The sequence below is a fragment of the Parasteatoda tepidariorum genome, chromosome 7 (assembly GCF_043381705.1).
Source record: "Parasteatoda tepidariorum isolate YZ-2023 chromosome 7, CAS_Ptep_4.0, whole genome shotgun sequence".
Lineage (NCBI taxonomy): Eukaryota > Metazoa > Arthropoda > Arachnida > Araneae > Theridiidae > Parasteatoda > Parasteatoda tepidariorum.
In genome coordinates, this window is record NC_092210.1 from 41,618,570 (window position 1) to 41,637,888 (window position 19,319).

At 27.1% G+C, this 19,319-nt stretch overlaps 2 protein-coding genes across 6 annotated transcripts in view; one reads left to right on the top strand and one right to left on the bottom strand.

Annotated features, from left to right (window-relative positions):
• LOC107447215 (UPAR/Ly6 domain-containing protein CG9338) overlaps window positions 1–2,192 on the top strand; it is a 32,232-nt gene extending 30,040 nt beyond the window's left edge. For all 5 annotated transcript variants that reach the window (XM_071183335.1, XM_016062077.3, XM_043049118.2 and 2 more), the window contains one exon: window positions 1,890–2,192. In XM_071183335.1, the coding sequence (XP_071039436.1) occupies window positions 1,890–2,101 (212 nt within the window). In that variant the 3' untranslated portion in view covers window positions 2,102–2,192. The remainder of the gene's footprint in view (window positions 1–1,889) is intronic.
• LOC107447217 (U3 small nucleolar RNA-associated protein NOL7) lies at window positions 2,148–19,188 on the bottom strand. The gene is made up of 7 exons (XM_043049117.2): window positions 19,049–19,188; window positions 14,606–14,940; window positions 12,409–12,505; window positions 10,097–10,175; window positions 7,125–7,249; window positions 3,942–4,013; window positions 2,148–2,258 (listed from the first exon to the last, which is right to left on the bottom strand). The coding sequence occupies exons 2-7, from the start codon at window positions 14,936–14,938 to the stop codon at window positions 2,203–2,205; spliced, it is 762 nt and encodes a 253-aa protein (XP_042905051.1). The 5' UTR covers window positions 14,939–14,940; window positions 19,049–19,188; the 3' UTR covers window positions 2,148–2,202.
• Between the last annotated feature and the right edge of the window lie 131 nt (window positions 19,189–19,319).

The window sequence follows — 19,319 nt, forward strand, 5'->3', positions numbered from 1 at the left end:
TAAGTTAAATTTAGAATCCCTGATTTTAAAATATGTCGTTAATAGCAATTTGTTCATACTTAATCATTAGGAAACATCAACCTTAAACGCTAATTACTGAAACAAAATAATAATTTAGGTTCATAATGATATTTGAAATTTTACAATTGTTTATAGATATTTAAATTTAATATAATTTATCGATATTTAATTTTAAGAGAATATAAAAAAAATCATAAATATTTAGAATAACTACACTGAAAAATATGTTATGAAATTAGGAGAATTCTAACTATATACTACATATTTTATTTATACTTTTTATTTACGCTTTAATTTTCTTTGACTTTATCCATTTTTAATTTTTTCACCTGCCTTTCTTTTTGAAGTAACAAGGCGATTTCTATTTAGATGGTGAATTTTTATAAAAGTTCTTAACGATAGAATAAATGTATTGCTGTTTTATATTAACTGTGTCATTTCGGTTGCAATTCGTTGAATCCATTCTTTACATAGTTGTTCACTTACTTTAGGGAACACGTGGAAAATTATATTTTTTCCTTTTGTGTTTCTATCAGAATTTTTGCAAGTTGCAATTGCGCAAACTGGAATTTCATTAATAGTTTTACATTTTTGCAAATTCACTGCAATAAACTGAGGAAAATCATTTTATAAAACAACAAATGTCTTGGAATATGTCGCAAAAAGGAATGCTCCAATATTAGTTAGAGCTAGTTAGACCAAACGCTCTGTTCTTGAAGTAAAAGTGCAAGTTTCGAGCCATAGTGACGTCACTGGAGAAAATCGGAGGTTTGGCGCGGCGAGAGTTTCTTCAAAGGAGTGAACCAGTATTTCTCTTCTCTTTAGCCCTGCCTGAGGATAGAGCGTTCGCCTTCCAATCAGGTGCACCTGGGTTCGAATCCCATCAATGGCTGGACGATGTAAATTCCGCACCCAGATTGCACTGACCACAGTGGTGAAGTAAAATATTTATGACTAATTCATTATTATTACTGAGGATATATGAAAAAAATATCCTCAGTAGTAGACGGATCATGGGTTAAAGTCCCTTTGCCGTTAGGCTAATGATGGGAAGTTTTCCTCTCCATGCAACGCATATGCGGGTTAGTTCCCTCAAAAAGACCTCCACAAAGATAAAATTTCTCCTAATACTTGATCCAGGAGTTCCCTTGTCTGCTGGATTGAGTTAATTACTAGGGTATGGTGGTGAACATATCTAAAAAATTGGGTCGACTATTCAACAACGGTTATAAAATAAAGTACTTGATCCAGAAGTTCAAATTAAAAACCAGTTCATTTTCTGTTTTTGATTTACAATCCTACTGGAGGATTTTTTTAAAAGAAAAATATACATTATTTTTATAAAATTTATATTCGGCACAACATGTCCTTTTTGATTACGTAGTAAAAAATTACAATAGAATATCAGATTTTAAATAAAAGATCTTACAAAAATTAATATGTGTCAATTAATATAAAATTTTTCAAAACTAATTGACTGTTTTAATTTTAATATATTTCATAACATTATACTGACCTTGTTTAACACTAGCCTTAATTTAACGTGAAGTTGCTTATTTCAGTGATTTAATATTCTTTAATTTAAAATTATTATACTGCAGTAAACATGTTTTGACTTTTATGTTTCTGCATTCTTTTATAATTCACTATAAAGTTCTTCAAACTGTATAGGTTAACATTTTAAAATTCATTAATATTTTTCACAAACGTAAAATAGTGCCGAGCAAATATTTCAGTTAGGCTAGTGTCTTTAAAATGGATATTTCATACCCTGGTCTATAGCATTGTGGATTAAACATATTATTACCCAAGATTTTTTTCAAAAATATTTATTAATCATATTTATCTTTCCCCCCTCCATTCCCAAGGGAACGAAGACTCTTCAAGAACAAAGCGCAGCTGTGGATACACAAAACATCCAAAATTTGATTGCTTTTATAATTCTAATCGTGATCTCAAAGAAACAATCTGTGAATGTGAAGAAGATGGATGCAATGGAAGCAACACTCTTCAACTAGCAATGCAAATTCTTTTGAGTTGCCTACTTTTCAGTTACTTTACAACATCCCTCATGAGATAATTTGTTCTTCACTATTTAAAACAAATGAATTACAATTTAATAGATATTTTCTAGTTTATATTTATACAATAAATCTGTTTATTTATTCTTTTTTTTGCATTTCACTTGTGCATATTTACATACAGATAACAAGCATTATTTTTTTTTTCATTCAGGGCTACAAAAAAAAAAAAAANTTCATTCAGGGTTACAAAAAAAAAATCAATTAGAAATTTATTTTAGAATGACTTATAAAAGAGACATAATATAATTTATTAAAGTAAAAACCACAGGGTAAAGTAAAAGTAACAGGGTTGCCACAGGCAACTAAATTGCAACTATTTTTTGCATGAGGCGACTATGGCAACTTCCCCCCCCCCGAAAAAGCTAAAAAAGCAACTATTTTCAGGAAAAGGTGACTATTGGGAGACTTTTCTGTACTCCTAGCTATGTTTATTATTATTTTATTTTTTTTAATCATAAATTGGTGGGAAATCTACTCTCCGTGAGATAGTTTTTGAGCACACTGAACTTTTTTTCTTAAAAAATAAAAAATGTTGAAAACTTTAATCTGCAAATTTGAGTCTTCACTTTTTAAATCGTTAAATATGCACAGATTCCATTGTAAGTCTTATTTCATTTCTCGGTCGCCTTTTCAGTGATTATTGCAACGAAATTCAGCATGATTTAAAAAAATAAATAAATTTTAATACAATATTATGATGCGTGAATTTCGAATTTGAGTAATCACTTTCCATATATATATATATATATATACATTAACCGTTTATATAAAAATTATCATATTTGCCACCAACTTGACTGAATTCATCATGGTATATGACGATTAAGTCATTAACAAAATTCTAGTCATATTTCTGATGAATTTTTATTCTCTCTAGAATTCTAGAATTATATTCAGACAACTATTTTCCTAGTTTTGGGCTACTATTTTCATGCTTTAGGCTACTAAAAGCAACTATTTTGTTCATTTTTTTCTGTGGCAACTCTGGAAATACTATTCTAAATCAGTGCTCAAATATGTATCACTGAGTTTAATTTAAATTGCCACTTCAGTGTGCATTTTTTAATATTACACTGATGGATGATGACCTAGAAAGATAATAAAGTTTTGTACTAGTGTGTGAAAATGCATTTGTTGAGAAAAGTTAATCTAAAAATTATATAACAGTCACAATAAAATATTGTCAAGATTGTGAAACACAAGAAAAGATCATAAAAAACTATATATTTTATTTGGCATTTTATACATAAATTAAATAAAGTTTTCTATTCGTTTACTAAGTCTATTTATTGAAAACTGCATATAAGACACCATACACCCCATTTTAAGTGTTATACCACACATGAAACATGAAAAAAATAAGAATTTGTTTGATAAAAAATAAATTAAAGAAAAAATAAAGCAACTAGAAATTTTTTTCTTCAAAATTTAGAATCCTAGTTCTAAAAAATATAGTCTTTTAAAAATACAGGAAAAAAAAAGAGGCAAGCATAACAAAATTTTTATTTAAATAATGTGCGTAATAAAAGAGAAAAAAAAGGAGCAAAAGTTGTTTATGGTTTTCACCCCTAAAACCAATAATGTATGTTTTAACAAGCACTAATCAGAAAACAAACAGCAACATAATTTTTAGAGAGAGAAAGTTTTTTCTGAATGCCAAACATTAATTTGTATTTCCTGAATATTTAAATAGTGAAATAAAGCTTTAAATAAAATCTAATTTTTAAATATTAGAGCTTAGCAAATATAGTTAAAATCGACTAACAAAATTAGAAGCTGTTCTTTTTCAAGTAATTTATTTATACATATTTACAAATAAGTTTTATCATTCTTTACTTTTTTTGAAGTTATTGCTAGTTGAGCCTCTCACTACTAACTGTTTTTTCCTTTTTGCATCTGCATCTTTACCTGAAAAAATAAAATAAAAGTTAAATTGAACAACATAATTTTAATTGTTTGATTCAATTTAATAGAAAAAAGTATATAGAATATAAGGGAGCAACAGCAAACCCCTTACTTGCACAGTTCCTTTCAGATTGCTTCAGTTAACCAATAGCTCCCCAACTTTTATTTTAGACTAAAATTTTTAGGTATGTACAGTGTAAAATATTAAAAACGGAAATCCTTTAATGGTTTTTAAATATACAACCTTGTTAAAAATTTTTTTGACTGATTTTCTTAAAATTCTGTACTTCATTTAAACTTACATTGTTTGAAATGATGCAAACATTTGTATATCTTACAAATTTTTTTTCAGACTATTATTAAATAAATATAAATGATTATAAAAAATTGACTTAGAACTATTTTTCGGCTAAGTGAATTTTATTCATAATATTATTATGTGCACGAAAAAGCTTTCTAGAAATCAGGTTCCTAGGAATAAATTGGTATTATTGATAGACCTTTCACAAAATTCCGATTCTTAAAAACAAACCATCCAGAAAATTCTGATTTCTAAAAACGGATTCTTTACAAAATTCTAAGCTACTTAAATGGACCTCACAAAAATCTGTAATGATCTGTAAAATCCAAACATACATTTTGTTATAACTAAAAGGAAATTTTCTTTAACAAATGTTTTTTAAATGAATTATGACAAAAATAGTCTTCTAACATAGCTATGAAAGAAAGAAACAAGATAATGAATATGACATGAAAACATCAACAGATTGTAATTAGAGGAGAATAGAAAAGATCAAAGGCAGAGTTACGTAATGTAGGCAAACGTTATGCCCAGATACATCCACAAAAATTCTTAAATTTTGTGGATTCTTTTTAAAATTTGCCGAAGGAATTGCCTTTTAGTAAAATATCAAAACTCCAGCAGTTTCAAGAAAAATCAGAAATTCAACTATTTTCAAAGAAAATTCTGATTTTTCTTGTATTTGAAAACACAGATTTTTTGATGATCTTGATGAGGGAAAACTAAAGAAAGCAATTTATAAAATTGATATCACAATTTGCGTTAAGGTGGCTACAAATCACGCATTACATTAATATGATTTACCACCATCACAATCTTCAATCAACATCCACGTAAGTCACGACTCTGTATTTCACATGTTTTTTGAATAGAATTTTTCAATATTCGTATTAACCTGATTAACGAATTGCAATTGGTAAATTAATTGCCGCTTATAAGCCATAATTTGTTAAATATTGTCTCCATTCGATTTGAAAATCAAACATAGCAATTTAAATTCTAGTGATTTTAAAATCAAACATCGCGACTTGTATTTATGTGGTTTAAAAATCGAATTTCGGAATTAGTATTTACACGGTTTTTATATCAAACGTAGATTTTAGAATTACATGATTTAAAAGTTACACATTATGTTATATAATAACACAATGTAAAAAATTGCATATTGAGATTCAAAAATCAAAAGTCGTGATTTGTAGACCTTATTAGAATCCAATATTGCGATTCGTATTCCTGTGTTTTAAAATCAAACATCAGGATTTGTATTCATGAGAGTTATTTCAGAGCTTAAAAAACAAGAAAAGAATAAATTTTGTATACTACTTATAAATTAAAGCACATTAATAATATTTAAATTTCATGTTCACACAAATAATTAAAATATCATTTTAAAATATTTCCATCATTTTTCTGAAGCTATTTTTATTTATTATTTAAGAATGATCTAAATCTGAGTTCAAATAATCTTTATCTAACAATCTCCAGGGGTGATTGTGAGCCCAAGTCAAAATTCCGGAAAATTTCTTAAGTTAAAAAAAATAGTTTAAAATGAAAAATTAGAAAAAATTTAAACAAGGTTTTTTCATTTTCTCAATATTTCTTAGTTTACTTAAAATATATTTAAAATTTTACACATACCTATACCATTTACACATACCTATGATGACTTGGAGAAGTAATTAAAATTTACAAATATGTCCTTTCTTGAGTTTATGATTATAACAACTCTTTACTAATAAAATATGAATATTAATCATGAATATAAGCTTATAAAGTATCTATCTGGCTCTCCCTTACAAACAAATAAAATAAACAGTGTTTTTAAGTTCCACCTTTGAAAATTTGATTTCCGGAAACATCTGTGATCAATGATTTTTTTAAAACGTCTGGACCTTCGATCTCCGGAAACGTCCGGATCACTGTTAGCAAAAAATCCGGAAATCCGGATTTTTTCCGGAGCACAATCAGCCCTGAAACTCAATAGTTAGTTGTCAAATGTACCTGTTTTTATTTCTTAAAAGAATATGGCTTATAATGTTAATAAGCCAAATTATGTAGTTAGTTCTGAGGATTATAATTCATTTGTATTTTAATATGTAAGTAATAAAATGCCATGAAATTAGATTCAAAAGAAATAAATCAATTTCCTTTCCTTCATAAAAAATTATAGTTAGAATTCATAATTTTCTAAATTCAGAATAACCCTCTAAATATAAATTTTTTAGGTTAAGATTTCAAGTACTTTTTTCATCAAGACACAATCATCCCTGAATCACTTTATATATCCTGATATATTTATATTTTAATATTATAATGCGTTATTGAAAGATTATTTTGCTAAGTTTATAATTTTAATATATTGCTGAAAATCAAGCATTGATATAAGTTGATTTTTGAAAGCTGAGTAAAACTATTTATTTCATATGATATATTTCCATCGTGACTGTTAGCTTAAATATTACAATCATGATTATGTTTACAAAAATGTAATTTTCCACAAGGAAAATTTTGATAATTATTTTCACAAAATTTATTTATGTTTTTTGAAAAAAGTCAAACTATTTTTCCCAAAACTCTAAATTTAGATTCCTGGCAAAAAATCCTTGGATAAAGAGAAATAAACAAAAAGTGAAATTAATATTAAGGGTCCCAAATTTTCGAATGATTTCCAGCCTAAACTATTGGGACCATACTTTCCAGATTGCGGCTATCCCTAATATTTTGAGGATAAAAAATCCCAAATAAGTTCTGAATTTTTTGATATTGATAAAAACATAAATACAAAAAATATTATTTAATAAATGCACACTTACTACTTTTTTCTCTGCGAATGCGACCACTATACAATAAACGATCTTTAAGGGTTCTAACACTTCCAAGTTCATTTTTTCGAATTTTATCTTCCTCAGCCAAACTTTTACACTTGAACAAAGTAGGGCTACAAGAAATGATTGTTTTAAGCAAAGTAGAAAAACAAAGTGATCAAAATAGAATTTACCTAAATAATGAATTAAATTGGATTTGTTTCTATATGTTAAAGAACTTATGAAAAACTAATGCTACAACATTTTAAGTTCTTTTATTTTAAATTCAGAATATTGATTACCTACAGAATCTAATTGTTTTTAAAATAGTAGTTTTAACAATAACCTTTTAAAAATTTTTGATGACTGATTTGTCATTCTACTTCATAAAAGAAAAGCAAAGTTCCATTAAATTAATATTTATTTCTACAAAATAAATATTAAAAATAAGATTTCTAATGTAGTAGTTTATCTTTGAATAAAACTTTACTTAGTTGGAATAGGTTTCAGCTTGTATCTTACTTATAGACTACAATTAGCTTAATTTCAATTTTTCGATATTTTTTAAGAGTAACAATAGATTAAAATTTTGTCAAGCGTCTACACTGTCCCATTTCCTAATGCTAATGTTAACAAAAATGTTTTACTTTTTTTTTAAAAAATTACAAAAGTTTAAACTCAAATTAGACTTTTTCTATGCAAAATGAAGACAAAATGTTCAAATTTCAATTAAAAAAGACAATGTGTTAAAATGATGCTATATAATTTATTTGGCAAACTTATTAGAATTAACCACACTAGACACCTTATTAAGTAAGAGAAAATTATTCGATTCTTAAGCATAAATTAAGATAAGTTTGATTATTTTCAGTTAGTGATTTAAGTAGAATTTCAAAAAAATTTGCTTAATTTTATTATAACTGAGAAATAAAACACTGTAAGAAGTATAAACATGATTTCTGATAAAGTAATATTGGGTCTATCAGAAAGAGTATAGTAAACTTGATGTAAAATTGTATAAAAAATTTCATATTGAACTCTCATTTTTTAGTGGTTATGTAATAAATCACTCCTAAAATTTATATCTTTTCCACAGAGAACTGCATTAAGATTGCTAGGAAAATCACTAACATTAAGAACAACCTCAAACAAGAACAGCCTAAAAGTTGGAAAACAGAAAATAGACAATCAAATGAACATACAATACTAATTTACACAATATGCATGATATAAATTTTTGTCAAATTCAAAATTTATTTACATATCTTTTCTAATGATGGCATATAGGCATATTTTTACTTGTGTACAATTTTTAAAATCTTTTAAATGTATTTATACACGCTAATATCAATAAAGAATACAAAGATATATTAAGTATTGATACAATACAATACAATAGAAGCTTTTTTTTCTTCATTTGTTAGGTAAATGAGAGCATATAAAAATGCCAACATTTATTTTTGATTTCTGAATTAATGGTAATTTTGAAATTTTTGCAAGATGTCAAGAAAAGAAAAAGCCCCAGTTTGTGAAAATGAAAAGCATTTATGATCAAGTTTTTTAATATTTGATAAGTTACATTTACACTGCATTATTTAGGCTCATAAAAATTTGAAAACATCAAGAATTATTTGTTGATTTTGATAATTTTTTTCAAGGTTGAAAAATTTCTCTTAATTGATGATTTTATTAAAAAAAGTTTAATAACTTTAAAATATTTAAGTTATTTGTTCATTTGCCCAGATAACTCTTCATGGCAATATTGTATACACAGCCTAAAATATAAGGCACTTAATCTGTAGCTTTATTTTCTTCAAAATGACTTTGAACCTATGAAAAAATAAATAAAATGCCAAATGGTATTAAAAATTGAAGAAAAAATATCTTAAAAAAGTTTCCAATTTTTTCTGTTTTTTGTAGTTAGCTCAAATTGAACAATAAATGGAATCATTTAGAAAAATTTTAATCAAATTCATTCATGATGTATTTTCAGTTTTAAAATATGCAAATTACACCCTTCACTGTAATAACAGCCCTTCCCTTAAAGTAATCAACACATAAGGTACCATTTTCAATTCCACAGACCTGAAGTTTTCCTTTAGACTATAGTGGTTGTTATATCAAGAGTCAATTGTACTTTTATTAATGTAACTTCAGAAGAAGGTTCTGTTCAACTTAATTAACACAGTATTTAATATTAACTTTAATTTTTTAAGTAGAGGAGAGTTGGGTAGCCCCGCCCACTTAAGGAGTATTGCTTATATTTCTGTATAATATTGAGTAATAATCAATATTTTTGTATGTTTCTATTGTTTTATCATCTAATTAAATAATGAAAAAAGAATAAACCAAAAAAAGAATAGTTTAACTTTAAAAAAATAGAAATGTGAAAAAACATGTTTTTCAGCTCTTTTCAAAATGTGTTGGGTAGCCCCGCCCAGTTACAAAAATTGTTTTTTTTTTTCACTGTTTTTTCAAGTGTAAATGAAAATGACCAATGTATTGACAATAGATAAACTCATTTATCATTTTTATCACAAAATTCAACCGATTTTTCTTCATTTCATGACTACTGTATTCAACATATTTTCAAAACTATTGTTTACCATGTTACCAGCTGCATAAATACTTGAAATTTTGAGATTTTATTTTAAATAGAACAATTAATGTCCGATGGTTCATTGACTTGAAAATATATTCTACACATATGAAATTGACAACGGGCGGGGGTACATGACACTTCCCTACATTGATGGATCCATTTAAGAAATTTTCAGATCTATGAGTTTAAATTTAGTATCCATTGGTAATAAGTAAATTATTTTTATATATTCGTTTATCTCCCCCAGTATTTTCAAGGCAATTAATAATTTATGCTTTTTAATAAACTGTAATAAAAAGTAAGATTTAAAACCATTTTTCCACAAATGTAAAGATGTATTGTTTTTTTTCTCAATAAAAATATAATATACATTTCTCACCCATGTTTTTCAATAATTTCTTCTTTAACAACTTCAGCATCAACCTCCTCTTCTTTTTCTTCCTTCTTGTCTAAAGTAACTGATAATGATATTTAAATTAATAGTTAAAAACTAATAAGTTAAGATAATTTTAAAAAAAACACTTATAAGTAAAAAACCATTTTAATAAAAAACATCAATTTATCAGAATAGTGATAAATGTTTATTCATAATAATTGTTTTAAACAAGTTAAATGAAATTAGATTTGATCTAATTGTTCATACTAGAACTACAATTATGTGATATACTCTTAAAAGGAATCAATGGTACTTTCTTATGGCAACTTGTGTTGATCTGTTTAATACCCATTCATTGATCATGCGGTATTTTAGGAACAATTTCAAACACACTTTTATAAAATTACTTAATTAAGAGTGAAAAATAACCATACCCCTTTAACAAATATCAAATAGAATAAAATTTTTGTTTAGAGGAAATAAAATGACCTGTGTCAAGTTCATCATGGAGAACCATCATCTATTTGATTGAAGAAAAAAAATACTAGTTGCCAGTCTTTATGTTGTTGTTGCTTATTCAAAATGAGTTTATATATCTTTAGAAAACCTCAAACAAGAAAAGTTCCTTGTTTCAAACCTTTCCTCTCAAGTCCTAAGCAGGAGATAAGGTGTGGAATTTGAGGTATCTTTATGTTGCAAATAAATATTCCAAAAAATTTAAATAACTAATAATAAATAAAAATAAGAAATTATTAAACATTCTGTTGCATTTTCCTTTTCATCATCACAGTACGATTTTTATTGTTTTAACATGCCATAATATAATACAAGCTTTGAAACATCTTTTCTCTCGAAACAAAATTAGATACCAATTTCACAACTGCTCACAAGTTTCTCACAACGTAAATTTCCGCAAAATTTTAATGTCTTTTTTTTTTAAATCTAATTTTGCAAATTTTTGGAATTGCTAAGATTTGTGCAAAAATTGCTTAAAATAAGAAGCTTTTTGGATTTTTTTCCTTTTACTAACATTTAAATAACAACTAGTGGTTTTTTAAGGCATCAAAATTCCTAATGCATAAATGATAAAACATTTAGGAGAATAAAGCAATAGAAAAACAAAAAGAAAATAGTTTAAAAGTTGACCATATTCTCATCAGTCAGGTAGGCAGTCTAAATATTACTTTTAACTCTAAAATAATGCCACTCTAAAATAGTGCCAAAAGATTACAAAAGAAAGAAAAAGTTTAGCTTTTCTATCCTAATTAAAGGGGTAAGGTGTACACTGGACAATGAGATTTCTTAATCCTTAGTGTTAAAAAACATGTTGAATTGTCTGCAAATAAACATTTGACGAACAATGTACAATAATATGTGCCAAAACGTTGATAATTTGAAAATAAAATAAATAAATAAATACAAATATTGCAGAAACGAAAAAAAAAATAAATAAATTACAATTTCTTCAGGTTTTTCAGAAGCTTTTATTACTTGTACCAGATTCAGTGTAGTGTTTCAGAGCAAACACATTTTTTTTATTTGAAGAGTTTAAAATTTTTCTCAAACCATCCGTAAATTTTAGTCCTTTTTTCTAGTAACAAACTTGAAACCCCAGTTATGGTCTACCTTTTTAGAGGTTTTGAGAAGACAACTAAAAAAATTGGAAAATACTTTTTCAATAAAGTATTGATGGATGGACACATTTGCAAATGCGATGCTAGCTTGCAAATTTCTTTCTCTCAAATTATAAGAAAAATATTGCAATTTAAATACAACTAATCTCATACTATGTAATCTAACAATGTACTCTTACATTACACAAAAAATATGATTTGAAATGTGACAAAAATATGATTGTAATGGAGTTAGGAAATAAATAAAAAAATTAAGTATAAAAGATTCTAATTTATTATTTACAATTTTTTATTATTTTTCCCCATTAGTTAGTTGCAATGTATCTGATTTAATTAATATAATTTATGTATTGGAATTAAAAATTAAGATAGAAAATTAAAATTTGCTATTTGCATATGAAGCAATAATAGGTCAAATTGATTAACAATTTCAATTATAGTTTTTTCTGTTTTTAACAAAGTTTTGGAGGCAAGAAAGGCTTTCCTGATAGTTAATCATAGATGTGAAACAATTAATAACACACATTTTTATAGGTTTAGAACAAAAGTATAAAGAAAGAGAAACAAGTTAAATTTTTGTTTTGTTGAGAAGTTCAATAATATTGGATTAAATTAGTTCTAGAGGCTGCTAAGTACATATTCAAAATAATTTAAAAGAAAAATAAATTAAGTAAACATTACTATTTTTTTCATTATAGGCAGCAGTTTCTAAGCCTGGTTGATCATTCAGTTCTTCAATCACATTTTCAGGTAGCAACTTAGACTCAATTTTTTGCCGCTACAATAAAAGACAAAATCAAATTTGTATGTATAAAGGAAATTATTAAATTTTTATAAATAAAACAAAATGATTTAATATTAATGAAACAATATTCAGTGCAGACGATTTCAAGATAGTTCACTTTACATTGTTAACACTGCAAACCATGAAAATGTTAAAAATTTTAAATTCTTATCAATAACGTTATATCATTGCATTTGCTGCACTGACGCCATTCGACAAATCCCTTCTCATATCTTAATAATCTTCTGAGACGATTTTGACACAATTACCCTCCCTCACTATATCCACAAAATGACTATCTGCATCACCAAATTCATGGTTGAAAGAAAGGATTTCTGATTTTTTTCAACCCTATCAACAAGATTCTATTTAAAAATCAAAATATAGCCTTGATGATGTTTTTGAGCCATGTTCTGGATAATTTTCTTGAAAAATGACTAATCTGGCTTAGTTTTTAAAGATGAAATAAAAATCTGAGATCGTGATAAACGCTTCAAATCCAAATTTCTAAATACATATTTTACAGGTGTGTTGGTCTTTTTTAATAGATCAGTATCCACAAAGGATATAAGACATAAGAAAGGCATCAAAAGATATAGATAGATATCAATACAAGCATTAAAATATACAGGGAAAAAACAATCTGATCAAATTAGCACATAGACTTCCAAACCATATTACTAAATTATGTTCCAAGTTGGTTGCATATGGTCCATGAAAATGCTATTGAATTGTAAACAAATATTTCTGAGCCTGCTTGTACACAATATTTGACAATAATCATATGAAAATATAGTAAACACATATAGTAATAATATAGGAAGCAAAAAATTAGGATAATTCAAGTAAATAGAAACATAAGTTCAAATGTGTAACAAAAACAAAGTTTTCTAACAGCCTGTGATGAAATTTTTGGTCTCGAGTTGTCTGGTGATTCTCAATCTTTATGTTATGACCTTCTACTTCTCGAAGTTTAATATTGAATTTTTTGGAGGGTAATTTTCCATCCATTAGTTTTTTTTGATAAACTAGTCAAAATTTTCTTTTGACTGCTTTGAATATAGATATACAGTCAAACCTGTTTATCGCGAATCCCACGGGAAAGGTGAAAAATTCAAGATAAAGAGATTTCGAGTTATACAGGTACTTTAAAAAATTAAATTTAATTAAGAAATTCTATTAAAAAAGCTTTAATTGTTTTCAGTTGAAAAATATAGACATTTCTTTAAATTAATTATATCACATACATCTATTTACATAACAGTTTTTTTAACATACATTTAACACTGAAAATAATTTTTCCAAGATTTTTGACGTATAACCTTATTTGTTTCAATTATTTTTTCGAGGTTAAAAAGATTGCAAATTCCTCATAGCCAACATTTTCCTGGGCATCTACAAGTTTGCATACCAACTGTTTTCTATAGTTCACTTTAAAACTCTTAATTATCCTTTGACCCATTGGTTGAAAATTTGAGATCAAAATGAATTTCCATTCTTAGTTTTCTTATCTATGTTGAAAAGCACATGGTCACTACTCATTAACCCCTCACTTACTGCTAGAATCATTGTATTCCTTTCTAGTTAAGGAAGTGCAGGGATAGTGATTGAAATTCCAAGAAACATCCCCAACCTGTTCATCCCTACTTCCTGTGGATCCACGAAATTCATCTCTATCTACGAGTTCTACTGATAAAGAAAGTTTTGACATTTGTGCTCCATTATTAGAAATTAGAGAAACGGAGGTTTTGATGAAAAAAAATTCAACATAAGCATGGAAAATACATTGATTTTAGACAGTAAATGTAGGGAATTTTAGAAATTTCGAGATATAGAGGTTTTCGAGATAAAGAGGTTCGGGATAGACAGGTTCAACTGTATAATAATTTAAAATACTACTCACAAATGTTTTATTTATGAGCCATGATAAATTGCGCTTTAAAAAAGGAAACTAGAATTTACAATTTTGTACAACTGTTCCTGCAATAATATCGCTCATATAAAAAAAAATACAAAATAAATAAACAAATTTTATAATATAAACAATTAAAAATGATACAGAATTTATAGTCATCTATAAAAATAAAACAATACCTTCTCGATTTTTTGTAGCATATATTGGTCATGAAGCTCCTTTCGTTTTCTTCGTTTCTCGTCTTTATCTATTTCTATAACTTCAATAGTTCTTTTCTTTCGTGCCAACGTTGCTTCACGAGCAGATTTAAAAGATAGAGCCTCAGGAGGTTCGTCATCGGGATCTGTAAGCAAATAATCTGAATCGGAGTCTGTTATATCATTTAATTGATCTTTCATGTCATGCTCCAATTCACTTAATTCTGATGAAGAATCATCATCATCATCATCTGATGACTCGGGTAATGGTATATGCTCTTCAGCTGCATCAGATTTTCCAAAAAGAATAGTCATTACTGAAAAAATAAATAAAACTTCACTAACAAAAGAATAAAAAAAAACTTTTGTTGAAAATCAAAATTTTGGCTGAGCACCATAAGATAGAAAAAGCAGAGTTAATTTATTACCAAAGTAATTTATTCAGACAAATAAAAATTCTACAGAACATAACGGATATTATGACACAAATATAGAATCTACGCAGCTGCGAAAACACAGGAATAAAACTGACACAGAGTGTATTCAGGGGTCTGTCCAGGTCGAATTTACTACCGTTTAGTGGTACCTTCACAAATTCAACTGTAGGAAAAACGGTAGTTTCACAAAATATTTTTTCATAAAATTTTATTTTTTTATCCCTTAAGAAACAAAAAATCAACACAAAAATATGGATTTATTAATACTATATTTTTCAATTTTTCACAAAATAGGTACCTCTCAGAAAAGCCTAGACTGACCCCTGGTATTATAACCAGATGATGCAAGTAGGGAGATGTACTATGGCACAAATAAGAATCTTTAAGCACGGCTGTCTACCCACCTAATTGCCCCCCCCCCCCAATTTTTTCTTTTTCTTTTCTAAAGGCCTAATAAAACCCAAGTGGGAATTTTAAGAAATGACAAAAAAAGGAGTTAATTTGTCAACCTCTTTCTTTCTCTGTCTGTCTTTCTTTCTACAGTTATTATAGTAATTTCATACATTTTTAAATATTTTTCTCAATTATTTAATCATTTTTAAGCAAATAATCTTGATTACATGCTAAAGGGATGAGCAAAAAATGTTTAATGCATACCCTCCAACTGCTACGGAATTTCCGTAGTTTCAGAAATCTTCTTTTCAGACGGTAGCAAAATTAATGTCTTAATATTTAAAAAAAATTAATTTTAGCGGTCCACTATTACTTATAAAAGTGCAGGCCATATGGCTAGATTCTTAAGTTCTGATAAAAGTTTTATGAGAGATCCATTTGCTTTAAAAATTTCTACTTTGGTTCGCTACCACTAGAAAGAATTATTTTCAAAATCCTCATAAGTTGGAGGGTATGTTAATGCATTTTTGAAATTTTTCTTTTATGGAAATATATTATATTTTAAAGAATATAAAATATGTTAACATAGCAAAAATGGAACACTCTTTGTATTTCACCAAAGTATTTTAATCTCAATAACACATATTAATTTTATAAGAAAATTCTGTAATTTATATTAATTAATGATATATCGGTAAAGTAAAAATAAAATGAATACCATATTTAGTTAAAAGTTCTGTAACAGTCTCTTTTGGTTCTGCTTTACTCATTAAATGCTTATAAACTTCAACAAGCTTTTTCGAGACCTAAATTGTTTCGCAGTTTGGACCAAACTCCACATGTAGAAAACCTGCATTCAATAGCTGCTGAGCTTGCTGGACAGCCAGCTAATTGAATCATAAAATGGGCAATTATTTTGTTTTCTCCACCACACTTTCATTAAATAATGAGTGTGGGTACACACTAGATCTTTTATTCTGAAACACAACACTAGAATTAGCCATTCAGCACTTTTCATAGAAATCCAATCCTCTGCCTCTTTCTTCATGTATTTAGAAAGTCTTCTTTTTCTATTGTATTTTGGATTCAGCATATTAGCTAAAAAATGGAAAGGAGTAAGGGCTTTCTTACATCTCTTTTCAATAATTTTTTCACATGGATTTCTGTCTTCTTCTTCTTCTTTTTTTTTTTTTTTTTNTCCTCTGCCTCTTTCTTCATGTATTTAGAAAGTCTTCTTTTTCTATTGTATTTTGGATTCAGAATATTAGCTAAAAAATGGAAAGGAGTAAAGGGTTTTCTTACATCTCTTTTCAATAATTTTTTCACATGGACTTCTTTCTTTCTTTCTTTTTTTTTTTGCAAGATCTTTTCACAAGGACTGATGCTGAATTTTAGGCTAGAAACTAAACTTTTCTACTTTACGCAAGGAGAGATAAATAGGACGCGAAGAAGAGAAGTTCACTTTTTAAACAGATGCAATTGTAAATCATATGTTTTATTAGTTTTTTTCGATACTATTATGTGGTGTTATAATATATGTATTTTCATAAATTTTTAATCGATTAAAAGAATTCCTTTTGTACAAAAATTTAATAATTTTATAGTCAATTAATTTTTGGTAAAATCGAAGTGGAAGTAAATTTCAATATTTAATTCCTATTTAAAAACTATTGTAATTAGAAAATAGTTAAAAAATAATTCATACAGTTCAAATTGGGGGGAGGAGAGGGGAACTGATAAAAAAATTGATAAAATTGAGAAATTAAAATATAATATAGTTGAAATGCTTGAATACAACCAAACAGTTTTCTACATTTATCAGCATTTCTTTGGTACATGCTTTAGTATTGAATATATATATCAGTTGTTCTGTATGTATCAAATCAGTATTATCATAATTTAAACAAAATAAGTCTAAAATATTTTCCTGAAATATATTTTTTTTTGGAGGGGATTCTTTTAAAAGAAGCTTTTAAAGAAATAATGGAAGGATGAATTATTTAAATTACTGTAAATTAAATTAGACAATAAGTTTTAATTTAACTCCACCCCAATGGGGGCATCTTGGGAAAGACAATCAGTAAATAAAATTATAGATTAAAAGTAGGTAAGAGAGTTGTTTAACTCTTAAACAATTATTATCCATTGTATTTAAAATTATTTGCTCACAATAAACAAACTACAATTACAACCATTTAGTTTCATGTTTATTTGAATACAAGTGTTTTTAAAAATTGAATATATAGTTACTGTATACCAATACTGAGGAAAGACTTGATTGCCAGAGAAACTAGCAAGAATTTTTTTTCTTTCATGCATTCGGATTTAAACTAATTTACACCTCATTGGATATCCGGCTGACAAATTAAAATTTATCTTTAAAATTTTAGGATGTTAAGCTTGAACAAAAATAACAATTATTCACTGCTTAGTTTGTAATATTTAAAGAAATCACAATTCGTGCCAAATTTGATTCAAATACAAAAATAATTATTCTTAATGATATCTCCTTTCCCTTAATTTTTGTCTTTATTTGATTTGAAAAACTGCAAGTGAACATTTCTATTTATTAATTTTATTCTGTGTATTATTATTTCTTTGTCTGATTGGTTGTTCATTTACAGATACATACCTATTGATGTGTGATAGGGTTTGGGGTAGCACAGTCATAATCTTAAGGTCTACAAACATATGTGATGTATCTACAATAATATGTTCTTTTGGTCTGCATATATATGTGAATGATAGGTACTTAAGAGAAGTCAAACATATGAATTGCGACCCCACAATTGAATGCGCCATGTGAGAAGACAAGTTCCATGTCTTGATCTTCTCCCTTTCCCTCTCCTCAGTTGTATAGGAATGTACTATGATATATTCTCTTTTCTTAATATTTTTCGTACTTAATTGTCACAAATATATTTTTTAAATTTACTCGTTGCTTTCTTTTAGAACTATGTTCGATGTAGTTTTAAGTTTCATTTAGTTTCCTAACTTAAAAGGGCTTAATCTATTTGAAAATAAAGAGAGAAATTAACGTATCATAATTGAGAGAATGTAGAGAGTTTTGGTATAGTGCATTTTGATTGCCAATATTAAGTTTCAACCTCTTTAGCTTATTAAAAAATCAATTTAAGGATTAAAAACATAACTCAACACATGGAAACAACATAAGTTTTTCTTTTAAAGGATAAAATATGAGATTGCTTAATTTTACAAGTTTTAGAGATAACCCATTACATGAAAGCCAAAACTGGAGAGGGGAAAAAATACCACAATAGAGCTTACTCGAAAGAAGCTACTATGCATAGATATTATTTATATACATTTATTTCAAGCACAATAACCACGTAGTTTGACTTTCACATGGCAATTTTGGCAGCATAAGCAAGCATCTATATGGGAACATCTGCTGGATGGGAGAGTATTTAACACGTTTATTTTTATTATTACGATTGTGCACATAAAAATGTATTGCTTTATTTTTAAACAGGGTAAACTATTACAGTTGATATACAAAATAAACAGTATTAAAAAAAATCAGCCGCATGCATTCAAATTAGCAAAATTTTAGAAACTAAGAAATTGTACTCACTTATAAACTTTTTAAAAAAAAAAAAAGATTTTGCAGAAGCGACAATTTATAATGAACACGGCGAATGGAAACACGTAATTTATTTATTTTTATTCTTTATGGTGAGGAGGTAGAAGTCCACCTATTTTGCTTCATCAAGGGTCCGTAAATCACTGCCAACTTGCGTTCATTTAGATGACATAACTAATAACTGAGCATGTAATATTTTTACCAATCATTTTTCACAGTGTAACCTTAACTGTCTTTACATTGCATTGCTTTTGTTTTTAAA

Excerpts from the sequence above, each read along its gene's own strand:
- LOC107447217 (XM_043049117.2), bottom strand. The coding sequence starts at position 14,938 with ATGACTATTCTTTTTGGAAAATCTGATGCAGCTGAAGAGCATATACCA. Across the intron at positions 10,176-12,408 it reads TGCCTATAATGAAAAAAATA|TTACTTTAGACAAGAAGGAA; the intron begins GTAATGTTTACT and ends TATCATTATCAG. Across the intron at positions 4,014-7,124 it reads CATTCGCAGAGAAAAAAGTA|GTAAAGATGCAGATGCAAAA; the intron begins GTAAGTGTGCAT and ends TTATTTTTTCAG.